Source organism: Oryzias latipes, chromosome 5, assembly GCF_002234675.1.
Source record: "Oryzias latipes chromosome 5, ASM223467v1".
NCBI classification, from domain to species: domain Eukaryota; kingdom Metazoa; phylum Chordata; class Actinopteri; order Beloniformes; family Adrianichthyidae; genus Oryzias; species Oryzias latipes.
The window spans coordinates 26,613,697-26,630,114 of record NC_019863.2 but is presented as its reverse complement, the minus strand read 5'-3'; the positions used below and the strand labels follow the sequence as shown (position 1 = coordinate 26,630,114).

Genomic DNA, 16,418 nt, shown 5'->3' with positions numbered 1-16,418 from the left:
TGTCTCCGGCTCGACTCATGCCCCCGACTGTCCACCCAACTCCGGGGGGCTGGATGAAGCTCGTCTGCTGGACTTTAAATATTTAGTTGTAGAGTTAGATAAGTTAGTTCTTCTCTGTGAGTTCTGGTAAATCGCTTGTCCGTCCTGGGGGAGGATCCCTCCTTCATGTGGGCACCCCTGAGGTTTCTTCGTTTTCTCCGGAATCCGTTTTTTTTTTTCAGGAGTTTTTCCTTACCGCGAAGGGGGGGTCTAAGGGCAGGGATGTCCAGTTTAGCTTAGTCTGTCTATTTTCCTATTGATTTCTATTTTCTATGTATTGATGATCCTTTTGATTTTATGTTTAACTTTTTCAATTACCTTTACAAAGCCCACCGAGACGACTTTTGTTGTGAATTTGGGCTATATAAATAAAGTTGAATTGAATTATAGCAACTGTTTGAAAGTTGATTATGGAGGAGAAGTTGATAATTGTGGTTTGTCTGGCCGTTATTTTATGACACCAAGACTTTAATACACAGGAAAATCTGGCGCAAAATCCGCAAGATTTGTTGTTTTGATCTGCTTCGATATTTCACACCAAGCTTCTTCCAACTGTGAGCATGCACTAGTAACAGGTAGGGACAGACCCTAACACCATATGCTACAAGCACATTCAAAAACCCCTGTTCAGCTTGATCTTGAATGAGTGAGTTTTTTATTTGTCCCATGCTGTAAAGATTAAATTTGATCCATCTTAGTTTTGAGTTTTCCAAAACTTTAATTACATTTTTTTTTCTTTTCATTTTGCTAGGACGCTGTACCCCAACAGTACAGTACTCTTTTCCAGTCGTAGTGATACTATTTTCTTGCATTGAACTGGTAGGCTACCTTTCTTTATTATGCATAGGGTACAACTCCATTCCATGAGTTTCTGGTACTTTTTTGTAGATGTCTTGATGTGTTTACATATTTTCTAAACAAATAACTTTTAAAAAGTGACAGAAGAGCATAATAGAAAAAAATCATAATCTAGTTATCTGGCATTTACAGATTTTATAAGACAAGCTGAGGAGAGCTGGCTAACACTTAAGTTAGCATGTTGCTGTCTTGTAGGCTCTCTCTGTAAGAATCATGCAGCTGTGTCAATTGCAAATACAGTTGTCTAGTTTTGGCAACACAACCCCACAGCTCAAGTTAGCATATTGTACTAAAGTTGGCATGCTGTCTGCTTTGCTCATTGCAAAAAAAACAACAACTGTCATCTAGCATTTATGGGTGTTTAAATAGCCACACAAGCAACAATGGACAATTATGAGGGAAAACATCAGCAGAATTCATGGGTTTTACTTAGTTGTGTTCAGTTTGACTCAGAACCAAAGATCCAGCTTTAAACTATTTGGATAATTGAACAGAGTCTGTACCTGCAGGGCATGCTGCCGGGCACTAAAACCTTGTTTCCGTGTGTGTCACAGTTCATCAATCAGCACAGCAATTGTAAGTCACAACCTAAATGTGCCGGGTTTCCTATGGGCCAGACGGCTGACAGACTTACACATACATGGACTGCATCTAAAAGGACACCAAGATTCACAGTTTTTGCAGCAGTCAAATATTGCTAAACTTTCTCAAGAGCGAATATCAAGATCTGTAATTGTTGCAAAGTATTAATACTCAAGGGGACTACAGACCCAACTAAAAAATATATGAAAATAAAAGCTCTATGATGATAAACAGTGTCTAATGAATACCTTATCATATTCTTTTTACAGCTAAACAAAGCCAGGATAACCTCAGCCACCACAGAGCCAGGATGGTGCATCCCTTTTATCAAAAGGTTTCACTAAAATATTAAGACATGAGTGGTTTTTCAGTCAATGTCTGGCACAGGCAGTCTGACATGAAGCACAGAAACAGAAGAGGGTCCAGATTGAATAAAGTCGTCTCCTCCAATGAGTTTAGACAAAAGCTACAAATAAAGTCAGATACATCAAACCTTTTTTTTGCTGATGGAACTTACAATAACAGCGAGGGCATAGGGTAACAGTAATGTTATTTAGCTGTCCTTCTCAAAAAGAACTTTAGCGTTAACAAGGCAATAGGGTTAGGAAACAGAGACTAGCGCTGAGACAAGCCTAGTAGAAATGTATAAGGTGGGAGTACGTAAACAGCAAAGAGTAAGAATGCATGCAGTGATAGCTACTTCTACAAAGGTTTCTATGTACAGTCTTTACACTTACACCGTGAGATTGCTTCCTGAGCAGGAAATGAGCAAAGGGACTTAGTGTTTGAGTGTGCTTTTTGTGTTAAGCTGTCTCATTCAAAAATTAGAGTTCTGGGTTTTAAAGCTCCCAGTCACCAATGTCAGCAGTGTTTAATGCACAATATCTGGCAGCTTATCAGACAGCAAACATGTATTTCCAATGTGAAATACAAATAATCTTATCCAAGCATGAGGGTGGCCAGCTTGGCCAGAAAACCCTTTATAGTGATTTTCATAACAAATGGTTTCATTTCTAAATTGGTGGGCAGAGGTTTCCCCAAACTGTTTTTTTAAATTGTAATCAAACTAATTTTCTGCTGATTAAGTCAACTTTTCCTTACAATCACTAATTTAGCTGTAAATCATGAGCTCCATATGGTAACTGTAAATCCCACCGAAAATCAGTGGAAATAATCACGTCATAAAATCCAAACAGCCAATGCAACGCATCACTCAGGAAAGGTTTCCATGAGACTACGCTAAAGCTGCAAGTGAAAGAAAAGCAGAGTCAGTGTCACCATGCTAGCAGCTAATATACAGTAAGAAACGGGTTGGTGCAGAGGTTACACAAGGCTGTGGTGGGAATTTTAACCCTGCTCCTTTGCAATTTCTCCAGCAGTGAAAAGCGTGGCCGATGCTTCACCATTGCAGCGAGTCGTGGGGTCACCCTCCTGCAACTGTTGTGGTTCTTCTGGTGATGCTGCGGCTTCGGTCTGCTGCACCTGTTGGCTCATTTCCCCTGTAACCGGCTGCTCTGTGACAGCAGGGGTTCCCTCTACTGCGGCTGTTGTAGGTGCAGAAGGGTTGGCGGTGGTCTGCAGAGCCAAGAGGCTAGATGCAGGGGTGGCTGGCTTGGACTCACTCTGCTCCGGTGCTCTCAATCTCTTCATGATGGTGGTGACTCGCACAGCTTTCTGTAAAATACACATAATGATTTAATGTAACAAATAATAAAAAATAAAACTGTTTCACCATTTTTTTTATTTAAAAGAATGCAAAAATGTCTACAACTAAGTCATTTTTTATAGTCTCTTAGACTAGAAGGTTGGGAAAATCCACTCCAATGAAGTGTTTTTAACATAAAGTGCAGCTCTGAGTATTTTCTTTATTTATTTAAATTGTAATAGATCAGGAGCAGCAATAAAAAAAAACACTGATTGAAAAAGCTTTCAATTGTGACGCAACAACTGAAATGGGCGGGCCAAAGCCTCCCTGCTCCGCTTCATTCTGATGCATTGACTTATAGACAAATAGATCTATGTACGCCTTCATTTTCCTTGTCTGAGTTGGCATCTGGCTCAGAATTGTACAATTGGATAGCTCCGACATTGCTCGCCATTTTTGCTGCACCGTTAATTTTAGCTTGGGATTTATGAGGGGCTGTAAGCTAGCGAGAGAGAGAGTGAACAAAGAAAAAATGGTAAACAAGAGGAGACTCCTCATGAACTCTTCTATTCTGCAGAAACTATGTCCTACCAAATGACACCGTTTTCTTTTTTTTATTCTGGCTAAAAACAGCAGAATCATGATTAAAAGATCACTGGGAACACTTTTACAACAGATCAAATTATGATTGGAAAGGATCTTTAAATCCAAAGTTTTAATTATAAGTTTCATACACTTAAGTGTGGAACAACTACATGGCTGCAGTCATCACAGTCCTCTACACCTTTCCTTTCACTCTTACTGATGCTCTTTTGTCAGACATCCCAACTGAACACTTGCTATACTCGTTCCAACCACACCCTGCAGACACATCCTCACTCCTTCCCAAAACTCTTAGTTGCTGTGTTGACTCGCATTTCTCCCCCTTATTCACTTCTGTCGCTATAACCTCACGGTTCCACTTGAGACGCTCTCATTCACACACAGATACTCTGTCTTGCTGCGGCACACTTTCAGTCCTCTTCATTCCAGAGCACATCTCCAGATTCTCCTCCATCTGCCCCTTTAAATATGTATTTCTTTTGAAATATTGAACTTTAAAAAAGTTATTGATTTGCCTTTTTTGGTCCCTTAAAAAAATATATAACCTCACCTTACCTCCTGCAAAAGTTTGGACACCTCGGTTTTAGGTGAGGGTTCTTTAATTGGAATGTTGAATCTGTTTGTGTTCAACAATTATACAATATACCTCATTAATTCAGAAATATATCAACCAATGCAGGTCTTCTCACACAATTATCAGCTGACACCAAAACTTTTATTGTTAATTTGCCAACTGTTTAGAGTTTAAATCTCAGCCTAGACATTGTGTCTAGGCAAGACATTTAATCTCACAATACCCTTAATTGGAACAAACAAAACAGAAGGATATGCTAAATGAACTGTTGAGGTGACTTTCAGGTCTAAGCTTCCTGAGGAGCTGATGGATTCTGCTTTATAAATACTCCACCGTCCATTCTGTTGCTCTGTGTTTTTATTTCTTTTCACAAAAACAGTGAGAGAAAATAATAAATCTGATTTGCCTGAGTTGATGAACCTGATAAATGAAGGCCAGGAAAAGGTGACAGCAAAGAAAATGATAGTGACAAAGTGGTGCCAAAACAGCAAAAAGTAGCCGTCAACAAAAATGAAAGGCCCGAACTCTCCTCTCCTCTTCAATAACACAAGCAAGTGAACAGGTGTTTACAAACCTTGCAAGCCTTTCACCCATGTGTCACTAATTTACAAATGAAAAATGGTAAAACGTGCAAAACTACAAAGTAAAGGAGAGAATGTGTAAAGAAATTGCATTTTACCTCCAAATCTCGATAATGTCAGTTCTGAATTTTGCTAAATCTTTTTTTTTGTTTTTGTGGAGCTCTGATGTGCAAATACCAGATTTTAAATCTAAAAATTCCAAGAACGATTTTTTTGTGTTTGCAAAATTTGATTAACCCTCCTGTTATGTTCATTTGTGAGGACCAGAGATGATGTTCCTGGGTCAATTTGACCCGGTGCATGTTTTATTAAATAAAAGTTGTCTGAAACCCAAAAAATCCTAACAAGCAGTATGAATATTTCATTACTAACTCCATTACTAATTATTCTATCAAAACCTAGTGAAATGGTGTTCCTTACCTCTAACAGGAAGTGGTTCAATTATCAGATAATTCACTCAGTTTTTCTTAAAAATATACATGTTAAATTCACATTTTTCACTACTGTATTACTTTTGAAAGACTAACATATAAAATACAATAGTTTTACATAACATTGAAACATAATCTTGAAATTTTGTTTTACATACATGCACTGTGAACCAGAAAAAAAACAAAATCACAATACGACAGAAAGAGACAAAACTGTGTTCCAAGTAATCCATTTGTACTAAGTAGTTTCCATGAGCATGAAAAGCCTCAAGACCTGCAGCTTTTATCTTCAGCTCACAGTGTGTTGATGATGAAAATCAATTCCTCCATGTTCAGGGACGGCACAAACGATGAGGAGTTAACTCTGCATTCTCCCAAACTATAAAGGAAAATCATACCTTCCATTTGGCTCTGGCAAAGTTCTTTTCTATTTGAGCGCACACGTTTTCCTTTATGTTCTTGTCTGAAGCTGCACCACCAGAAATCCTGCATTCAAGAAAAAAAAAATGAAGACCTTATGTACTCCCCTGCATAAATTTGTTCTACTTCCATGACTGGCAAACTTCTGCAAGTATGAAACTTATTTTGATCAAAACTTTTATAAAAGTATTCCATTACAAAAGAGAGCTCTTCAAATTATTCACAAAGCTAATTTTAGAGATCACACAAATGAACTTTTCATTAAGTCTTATTAAAACTTAAAGATGTAATCAAATTGCAGAACTTATTATTTATGTTTAAACCCAGATTCAAACAACAGATTGCTCGAACAACACTGAAGCAAAAGTGTTTGTCTATAGAAGGGGTAAAAATGTGGAATTCCCAGGAGAATCAGTTAAAAAGCTGAAAAATATTATTCAATTTAAACGGATGTATAAAGCTAAACAAATGAGATTGTACAAACTTGACTGTTGAACGGAATGTTTGCAATGTATGTACTAAATGAATAGAATGTATTTACTGTGTTTATTTGAACTGTATATGGTGAAATCTGAGCACAGGTGACGGTGATGGTGTGAGAAATGTAAATATGTTGCAATGTTTAAAAGGGGCAGGCAATTATAAGAAATGTATTCTTCAATTCTGCTCCTTTCCAATCATGAAAATTTTCAATATTGTACAACAAAGGTGTAAACATATTGGACAATCAATGATTTTAATGAAAAGAACAAATAAATAAAGGAAATGAAATAAATGAAAGGATGACTTTTTTTCATCTGTGCAGTTCAAAGTTAGGTTTTGATCTAAATTAAAATTAAGTTCCGCTCTTAAACTGCACTCAATGTAATCAGTGTTTTATCAGGACTTCCTATGACACAGATCACTTTCACAGATTTGTTTTAGGGTGTATTCAGACTGTAATTGTCCATTGGTACGGACCAAGTCTGTTTCATTTGGTCAAGATTGAGCCCTGAACCTTGCGTTTGGTCTTTGTTCAGACTGACGTCAACTGGGCACTTCTGTTTTGAACCAAAGCTTGGAAAAAATACTATCTGACTAAAGATCTCTTCAATCATTGGCCAGGAATTACAAGGTTGGGCCAAAGCAACAAGAGAAAGTATAATGGAAGTCCTGCGCTTTGCAATCCTTGTCGGGATAGTTCACTGACTCAATGTCAGATACAGCACTTTTTACTTGCTGCTCTGGTAAGGTGGAAGAAAGCTGTAAGGTGGCTACAAAGGTATGCTGGTTCACCTTAACCCTTGTGCTATCCTATGGGTTCTAGATGACCATTGACGTGTTCTCCCTACCATGACAAAGGTGGATAAAGGTGGACAGATTTCATGTAATCCATGGACACCAGTGAAGATCACAAATCATTGAAGAGAAAAGGTTAAGCGCACTGTCTAGTGGGTCTAGATGACCCCACTCCCATGTTAAAGTGCCTAGGATAGCACAAGGGTTAAGCAAACCAAATCCGGTCCAATTACACCCCAAGAGTCAACTTCATCGCCTACCATTCATGGTTTATAGCCTCCTGGGCGGTCAGTCTCTGGTCTTGATCCACCTCCATCAAACGGGCCACCAGACTCTTAGCTGAAAAGTCAGATAAGGAACTAAACATTTTACTCTCTGGTTCAAAAAGTGTCAATACGATGGGTTGGAGCAGCCATCAGTAAGAAACACAAACTTCCACATACCTGAATCGGAAATCTCATCCCAGTACGGTGAGTCAAACTCATAATCTCCCGCCAGGATCTTTCGGAACAGATTCTTGTCGTGGTTTTCATAGTCGTCATCATCAGTTTCATCGTAAAAAGGAGGGTTTCCTGACAGCCTGACAAAAGAACAGAGTTAAACTAACATAAAAAGCTTCATGTCAGTTCCACTCTCCTTCTGGCTGTCCTGCTCACAACTTACAGAATGTATGTGATGACACCTGTTGCCCAGCAATCCACAGGTCGACCATACCGCTGTCTGCCAACCACCTCAGGAGCTGTACAGCACAACACAGACTTTCTAGAGAACACGCCGTCACTTACTCAGTAACATCCCTTCTAATATATTCTCACCCAAGTACTCTGGTGTCCCACAAGGTTCTTTGATCAGCCCGTTCTCCAGCTTGGCAAGATGGAAGTCACTGATGACTATTTTGGAGTGCTTTAGGCGGTTGTAGTACACCAAGTTCTCCAACTGTGGAAAACCACATTCTTTTTTCAACTTTTGATTGCTTCAGTTTTGTCCAGTTTAAAAAAAATTAAAACAAGTTGTAGATCATACAAAAGGATTGCTAATTATGTGTGACGTGTAGTGTTTAAAAAAAAGACAAAAAGAAATTAGAGCTCATTTTGTTTCAACATTTTTGTATCAGTTATCATTGATGCCCAAATCTACTTCCCTGTTTAGGACTTAACTGTCATGACTGACTGCTTGCACTGTAGGTATCATCTAACGTGAAACAATGTTTGTTTATGCCTCAGTGTGATTTCATGTACGTCGTGTTTTGCTCTGAACTCCAATTGTAGTGAAAAGAAAATCACCACCAGTGCCTGACAAAGCCAGAAGCCTTCTCTTAGGATCTCCATGTAGCTGCAGGGATGTGTTATGGGCTTGAATTTTAATATACAATCCAGGCAATTTGCTGCTAAAGATCCTTTATTAGAGATGTGTGGAGAATTTGAGGGCATGTGGTATCAATGTGCCAGGTCTACCATATGGGATGAGAGTAAAACATGAAAGATGCACATTTTGTGTTAATGCCACTTTAAAAGTGATCTCTGAAAAATTACTGTCTAGCTTCTCACATCAATACACTATATAATACAATTTTTACAATCAGTGTACAGGATTTTTTTATTTGGTTTTTGCCATAAAGATCCACTCCATTTATCTTTTGATCTTGTGGTCTTTTATGTCGTTTAAAAAAAAAAAAATCTAACATTACCGGTGCAACAAAACTTTCGGGCAATATCGAAGCCATCCAGCTGTACAGTTTTTAGCCAGATGCCAATTCGGATAAGAAAAACAATGACGCACATGGAATTAGTTTTGCGGAAGTGGATGCATCAGAATGGAGTGGAGCAGGGAGCTTGTGATTCTCCCAGTGGCGCACACAAAAAAATGTACTTGATTTACGAACTGGATGGGGTTTTTGGATGCAGACTTGATCGAGGATCCTGTCAAACTGCAGATGTTATGCAAACATTTGCCATCAAACGTGCAGAAATTACATTTCTGGTGGGACATAACAAAAAATGGAAGCTACGGTGACCCTGAAGTGCAAATCACATCAACAAATCTCTCAACACAAAAACATATCAAAGATCACAACGACAATTAAAGAAGTGAAACTGTTAATGAAAATGAAAAGCAACACCATATTTTAGACATCAGAATGAAATGTCAGAAACCCAAACTTAATTTAAAAAATATGTAAAAAATTCCGAAGGAAACATTTTGGAAAACAAAAATAATTTCCAGAGATTAAAACAAAATATTAAGGAAATGGGAAAAGGGATGGTGAAAAGGTATGTAATATAGGACATCACCGTTTGGATGATATTCGTTTACCTTTTCAACGAGAAGTTATTTGACATGGCAAGATCTGCAAAAGTTTGCTGATTGCTCAATCAACATTTTAAAACAGTTTGGGATGAACTCAAACATCATCATCCAATCAGTGACGCCCAATAGTGCCTACCTTTACCAGTTTCCTATTTTGTTTTATTTTTTTAACATTTTACTTTGATTTCTGGAAATTACTTTTGTTGTTCAACGTTTTTCTTCTGTCCAATATCGCCATTTTTGGAGCTTCTAAAAAAGGTAAAAGCTGATTCACGTTAAAAAATGCTGCCATTAGTTGTTGTTCTATTTCTCTGTTTTTGCCAGCGTCATTTTTTGTACCGTAGATGTTTCTTTTCTTTTGTGAACAGTCTCCTCTCCTCCATCTCTCCCACATTTTTCTTCTTCTTCTCCGGCTTGTGTGCTCTGGAGAAGCTGACACTAAGAGCCCTCACCACCGCCTATACCCATCACAGAACCCTCTTCAGAGGACATTATCGCCCTTCTTCAGTACAGATACAGGCCGACTAGCAGCAGCGTGTGCACTGCAACAACTTCAACATCCTTCTCTTGCGGGATTATTAATATATGGGCTTGCTCCACTCTCAAGAAATGTTCAGCCTGAGCAGCAGACTCCTTAGATCTGTTGCTGCAGACAACTTAAAGGTACCTCCTAGAAAAAGTACATTCAGTCAGCTTTCACAATAAGCTACCCAGTTTTTGGAACACTGTACCACTTTGGAAACTTAAAAAAAATTAAATTAGTAGTCACGTAAGCATAAATCCTGCATCAATGATCAAATCAACCATTTATTTTGGTCTGCTTGAGTGTTTTGTAGGATTTTGTTGCTTAGCAGGTAACGTGTGAGCATACGTCTGTCTTACTTGCTGGATCATTTGAGTGCAACAAAAACAGTTTTACTGTTGCGCTGTGTTTCCTCACCTTTAGGTTTCTGTGAACGATGTGCAGGGAGTGCAGGTAGGCCACCGCCTCCAACACTTGGCGCACCACGTTGCTGGTGTCCCGTTCTGAATAATAGCCTTGATCGAGGATCCAGTCAAACACCTCCCGGCCTGTTGCACTGTGGGAAGGTGGAGTCTTAATTTAAGAGTTAGCTTTTTGTTGAGACAATTTTTTAAAAGTTTGAATTTCTATTACTTCCTACTTTCTAAATCATTTGTCTTTGTAGCTTTCTCAATCTAACATTCATGCACAAGTTGTTGACATTTTAAAGTACATGATTGCAACCTGACAAATTTAAAATTTTTAGTTGAGTTTCCAGTAAAAGAGAATCACGAGGGAAATGACAAGAATTTTGGCCCCATGGGGGGCTCTTTGTGTTTGTGTGTTTTGAGTCTAAGGACAATCCTTATCCCACAAGTCATTGGTTTTCAAAGGAGCTCAAATTTGCATTTCCACATTTAGAATTTGTAAAGAAATTCTTCAAAATCCCCAAGAAGACATACTGATGAGAAAGCAGCTTCTGATTACATCTGAATACCAAATGACTTTGAGCTGAGAGTTGTTTCGATGTCAGCAGAGCCTCAAGCAAGAAAACAGAAGCGAGCAGTTTAGGTTCTGGCTGTGGCAAAGACAAACACAGATCGTTGTCCCTCCTGCAGACTCGTCAGACTCACAGTTCAAGGAAGAGGAAGTACTCTTTCTTGGTCTCATAGACGTCAACCAGTTGCAGGATGTTGGGATGCTTCACCCTGGAAAAGGGAATGTGATGTGATGAGTCAGAAGATGATGTCTGAGACATTTATTCCCTCAGAGGGACACTTTGAACCCTGTATTTAATGAATCAACTCTTTTGGTCACACAGTTTGAGCAAAAGAAAAAAAATTAGCCTGCAAAGGATAAAATTACACAGAGACAACGAGGATACAGGTGACACGGTGGAGCAGTGGTTAGCGCTCTTGCCTCACAGCAAGAAGGCCCCCGGTTCAAGTCCCAGCTGGGGGACATGAAAAACACAACATCAATGGGGGACCTTTCTTTCTGTGTGGAGTTTGCATGTTCTCCCCGTGTATGCGTGGGTTTTCTCCGGGATCTCCGGCTTCCTCCCACTGTCCAAAAACATGCTTCATAGGTTGATTGGCAACTCTAAATTGTCCATAGGTGTGAGTGTGAGAGTGAATAGATGTGTGATTGAGGATATTCTACCCTGCGACAGACTGGCGACCAGTCCAGGGTATCCCTTGCCTACGCCCAAGTGGCCGGGATAGGCTCCGGCAACCCCGTGACCCCGAAAGGGAATAAACGGTAAAGAAGATGAATGAACAACGAGGATACATCTTTTCAACATCAACAGATGTGACCAGAAATTGACAAATTTGTACATAATGGAAATATAGAGGGAAAATTTTTCTTTATAACTAATAAACTGTATTTTTATTTTCGGAATGTGCAATACAATCAGTTCATGCTAGTAACTAATCAATCTTATGGGACAACAATCAGTTTGTTTTTGATTTTATTTTGTGCGTTTGTGTGGATTTCAAGTATTCTACTTTTAGGCCTGTCTTACTAAAGACGTTTGTGTTAAAACATGCAAAAACATGGTGATAAAAGGCATAACTTCATGCAAAAATAGCTCCAGCTGTTGTGAGGGGGAGGCGTCGAGTCTTCATTGATGTGTAAGTCACAAATCAGTCTCTTGTATTTAAGTTGGGTTATTACTCAGGTAAAGGTAGTCATAAGCCCCTCATTCAATTATGTTCATTTCTGTTTATAGCACATTAACAGGAGCTCAAGGTCACCGAAAGTGCTGCAAGACAAATAACAGAAAGCAGTAAAACTACCATATAATAAAAACGCAGCATTGTATAAAAAACAAATAAATTCATTCATCCCAAAAAGTTTACGGAAGTACCCAACGGCAGGTTTTACCAGTGGAAAAAAAAGTTGTTTTTTTAATGCATTTCCAATAGGACCTAAAGCAGTTAATGTCTGTCAACAAACTGAAAAGTCAAATTCTCTTTTTGGTCTTCGATCGGTTACCAATTAAGCTCATTATTGACTCTGCTGTGATTACAATTTTCTTTTTATGAGTACAGCTAAACATGATTTCCCTGGAAAGTGTGATTTTGTTTTAGTAAATGACCTGCTGTTGAGGGCAAAGAATTGCAAAAACAACTTTTTACTTTGAAAAAATATATAATCATGAACAGCAAAGACTCACATTTTCAGGATGAGAATCTCATTTTTGGCAGCCTTGCGAACTTTCCTCCCATCCTTTTTCATAAACTTTTTACATGTGAACATTTTCATTGTGGTTTTGTCCTTGGCTCTGAATATCTCACAGAACTCCTCCCTAAGAAACAGAAAATAAACTTTTATTTTCATTTTTCATATAATCACACATCATGGGATTGAAGTCCATGCACTTAGACACTCACGATTTTATAATTTGACCCAGGTCATATTTGTCTGTCACGTCTGAAGGATTGTGGTAGTCCTTCTTCTCTCCGATTGTTAAACAGCCAAATGGCATGGCCGCTTCTGACCTGTTGTGAAGTAAATGGTCATAAATTAGAGACGACATATGAGGAATGATGAAGAACAGCAAACACAAATGGAAGCACAGTTTTGTGAAGGAAGCTAAAGGTAAACATTGAACATTACACAGTTAAAAACATCACTGTACATGACCGTGCCAAAGACACTCTCAAACAACAATCAAATGTTCTGAGGAAGAATGTCATTGTTTATCTGGGAAGGCTTGACTCCCTGACCACTAGTGTGTTCATCACTGGTCCCATTCCACCTGTAAGTTGAGGTAATAATCAAGAATTTGTTACCATCCCTCTCTATCTCCTCCATCAATCTTCTGCTCATGTCACAAGGACTCAGGACAAGCACAGAACAGGAGAAACCTCAAAGGATCACTAGCCTCTTCTGTGACCAAGCGGACACAACTGGAAGCACCCTAGATCACCACTCTTCATTACTGGGTTTTACAGGTATCATCTGGACTCAGCTTGCATGAAACTAACCCCCCCAACCCCACCCTTGCCACTCTCTTATCTTTACCACCTCCCCTTAAACTGTTAAAGTCAACTATTTTGTTATTATAATTATGCAGCTTTTGGCAAAAATCAAAAAGTCTAAATATATGTATACAGTACAGACCAAAAGACTGGACACACCTACTCATTCAAATGAATAGGAATGTGTGTCCAAATTTTTGGTCTGTGCTGTATATACTTAAAACATAAAATGTAACAAATAAATAAACGGGTTTATAGAAATCTACACCCTGGTTATCTGAAGATATATAACCTCTTTTTGTAATAGTAAAACCTGTCCAACACAAAAGGCCTTCAGCTCTCATCTGTTTGCTCAGTTGTTGGACAGACCAACTGAGAAGAAGAAAAAATAGATGAAAATCAAAAGGTCTATGCAGTTTTTTAAGTCATATTTTTGCAGTCGCAGCAGGACTTTATAAGAAATTCGCCTCTGGGTTGTGGGCAGGACTGTTGGTGTAGAAGTAACCCTACACTGATATCCCAGCATGTCATTCTTTATACTCTCCCCTGTTAGCTTACAGCTCAGACGAGGAAAATTAAGACGTTAATGGACCTACTTGTCTTCACGTGGAGGATTTAGAATTGGAGCATAGCAGAGAGACTCGATCATCCCTGACGGTTGGTGCGTCACAAACCAGATCTTTTCCAAAACATGGGTTTTTGTCTGCTCCTGATCAAACACGGTTTGAATAAGGAAATACTGAGAAACGCAGTTTTAATCTTAAATCCCTTAAATATGTAATTCATCACGGGATAAATGCTACAAGAACCTGTTTTGCTGACAGAAAGGACCGTGGCCCCCTCACAAGACATTGGCTCAGATTTTCGCCAAACTTGGACCCAAAAAAGACAAAACAATGTTGACCGTTACTTAAATAACAGAGATGAAACAGCACTGTCTGTTCTTGCAGCTTGACCAAAATAATTGATATAAAACATATAGCATCATCAGACCAACAATTGCTTATTTATGATTATCCTTTCCTAGGACAGGGGTCTTTAAGACAGAAATTGGCAATATTGTTCCTGTGATCTGCCAAAGCTGCCAGTCTGAGCCCCAAGTGCCCATCTCACCTCAGGGGTAACTGTTGCCACCACTTCCCACATCTTTCATTTACTTCCTAATTTCTGAAAAGTGTGGTTCTTACACCGTCAATCAGATGAAGAAGAGGAGGATGTGGTCTGGGAGTGAAGAGCCTGTAGCTAGGGCGGAGGAGGAATAAGTCAAAAAACGGAAAGGGGAAAAGGTGGAAATCTAACAATATAATCCACAAAGACAGTTCCTGTCCAGTGAATCCACAGAAGAGGCAGGGAGGCTTGGACATTGTCTGTGTGCAAACAAAGTCATAACCGTCAGTAATCGTTTTTGGAGGCAGGGTCAAGGTCGACCATGTAGACTTGGCTTGGCAGAGAAAAGGTCTAGAAGGAGCAGGGAGCAATTAGACTCTTGCTGCACTGATCGCTGTGCTCCCTGCAGCTAAAGGTGGGAAGCTTTGCCAGTCTGCAGCATCAGCACTTCAGTATTATTAGTCGTCACAACAGAACCAATGGTTGCTGAGTAAAAAGGCTCAAATCCTTCTGTCTGTGAATTGTGATACATTGAAGTGGAGAATATTTTCAAATCCTTAACGTTTTTCCTCCTATAGTAACTGTGACAAACTTGGGTTTCTGGAGCAATTTCAGACAAAAGTTGTAGCGGTCCATCCATCTGTAAATGAAGAAACCTCTACCCACTCAGACACATTCAATGTTTTTTTTTGTTGGACAGCACATTTTCCGATTTGGCCAAACTTCCTGTTTTCCACTGAATTTTCCACAGTTTTATAAATGCAACTGCAGAAATGATAAACAGGGACAGACAGAGCAGACAGGTCTTAAGGTTTGAGCGTGATTGGAGAGAGAATGGGTTCTGTAACTAGGAATCAGACCAGGAAAATAATGAAGGATGTCAATATGGAGTGGACAGGGCAAAAAAATGACAGGAAACAGGTGAAAAGTGCAGCATAGGAAGATAAAGGTAATGTTGAGGGCCAAAATAATTCAGGAACCTGACAGTTTAGTTTATCAAAGCTTGATCCCAGCAATCGAGATTCTCATCATCATGAAAAGTCTTCATCAGATGGGACAAATTTGGTCTCAACACCCCAGATAGAGCCTCCTAAAAAAAGGCATCCTTGACATTCTATTTTCCCTGCTGGTCTCCTGTCATGACTCAGGAGACATCTGTAAATCTCTGCCTTCGGCTAAACAGAAATAAAAGGTCAGCACTGATGGGTAGGCTAACAGTCTTTCATCATTTTCATACATGAACTTAAGGACTTAAATCGAACGTTTAAAGCATTGTTAATCATTAAAGATCTTTGGTAAAGAAGTATTAAAAATTATACATCAGTTTTAAGCGTACAGGCCTCAACCACAGATAGACAGGACACCAAACAAGCAAGAAAAATGAGAGTTTTATGCCTTTAAAGACCTTTTCCACCAAACCAAAACACAGTAATAAAAGAGAGAGGTGTTATATAAATGCAGAACATTGCTTTTGAGCTAACAGAGCTGCAAAAAAAATAAAAAATACAGTCCTCTAACAAACCTAAGGCTGCCAGGAAAAATGTCTGATGTGTTTGTTATTTTTCACTTTCTGAAAGAAAGAGAAATAGCAAAGGGGGGGATTTGTGGAAGTTTTATTTGAAAGAAACCCAATGGGGGACAGGAACCAACAAAAGGCAACAATCATGCTTACAGCAGCAACTTCCAAGAATTGGACATTTATACTTTTGGCTTTATGGGGGAAATATCTTCTCGGAAATGTTGACAGGCATAAATGTTTGCATGCTTCCCCTCAGGGTCCTGATGCTACACATCAAGGTGGGCTGTCAGCAAAGTGCACCTTTCACAGCTCATTCATGGCGAATCATTTGTGATTGCAGAACTTCAGGATTACCTCTGCAGGTGAGAAATGTCTGCATTCAAAGAGGAGGTGAATCTGCTCCTCAGATAAAATGCTTGTGTAAGGGAGAAGTGCAGATTTAATGGCGGAAGCCGCTCACAGGGCTCAATGAGGACTTAAACTG

General features: G+C 39.1%; 1 protein-coding gene across 1 annotated transcript in view; it reads right to left on the bottom strand.

The window, feature by feature from the left end:
- Positions 1 to 203: 203 nt before the first annotated feature.
- camkv (CaM kinase like vesicle associated) overlaps positions 204 to 16,418 on the bottom strand; it is a 38,570-nt gene continuing 22,355 nt past the window's right edge. The window contains exons 2-11 of the mRNA XM_023955164.1: positions 12,718 to 12,825; positions 12,501 to 12,632; positions 10,954 to 11,028; positions 10,259 to 10,397; positions 7,827 to 7,947; positions 7,675 to 7,750; positions 7,455 to 7,591; positions 7,272 to 7,350; positions 5,712 to 5,799; positions 204 to 3,153 (exon numbers count right to left, since the gene is read on the bottom strand). Coding sequence (XP_023810932.1) covers positions 2,827 to 3,153; positions 5,712 to 5,799; positions 7,272 to 7,350; positions 7,455 to 7,591; positions 7,675 to 7,750; positions 7,827 to 7,947; positions 10,259 to 10,397; positions 10,954 to 11,028; positions 12,501 to 12,632; positions 12,718 to 12,812 — 1,269 coding nt within the window. The 5' untranslated portion in view covers positions 12,813 to 12,825 and the 3' untranslated portion in view covers positions 204 to 2,826. The remainder of the gene's footprint in view (positions 3,154 to 5,711; positions 5,800 to 7,271; positions 7,351 to 7,454; positions 7,592 to 7,674; positions 7,751 to 7,826; positions 7,948 to 10,258; positions 10,398 to 10,953; positions 11,029 to 12,500; positions 12,633 to 12,717; positions 12,826 to 16,418) is intronic.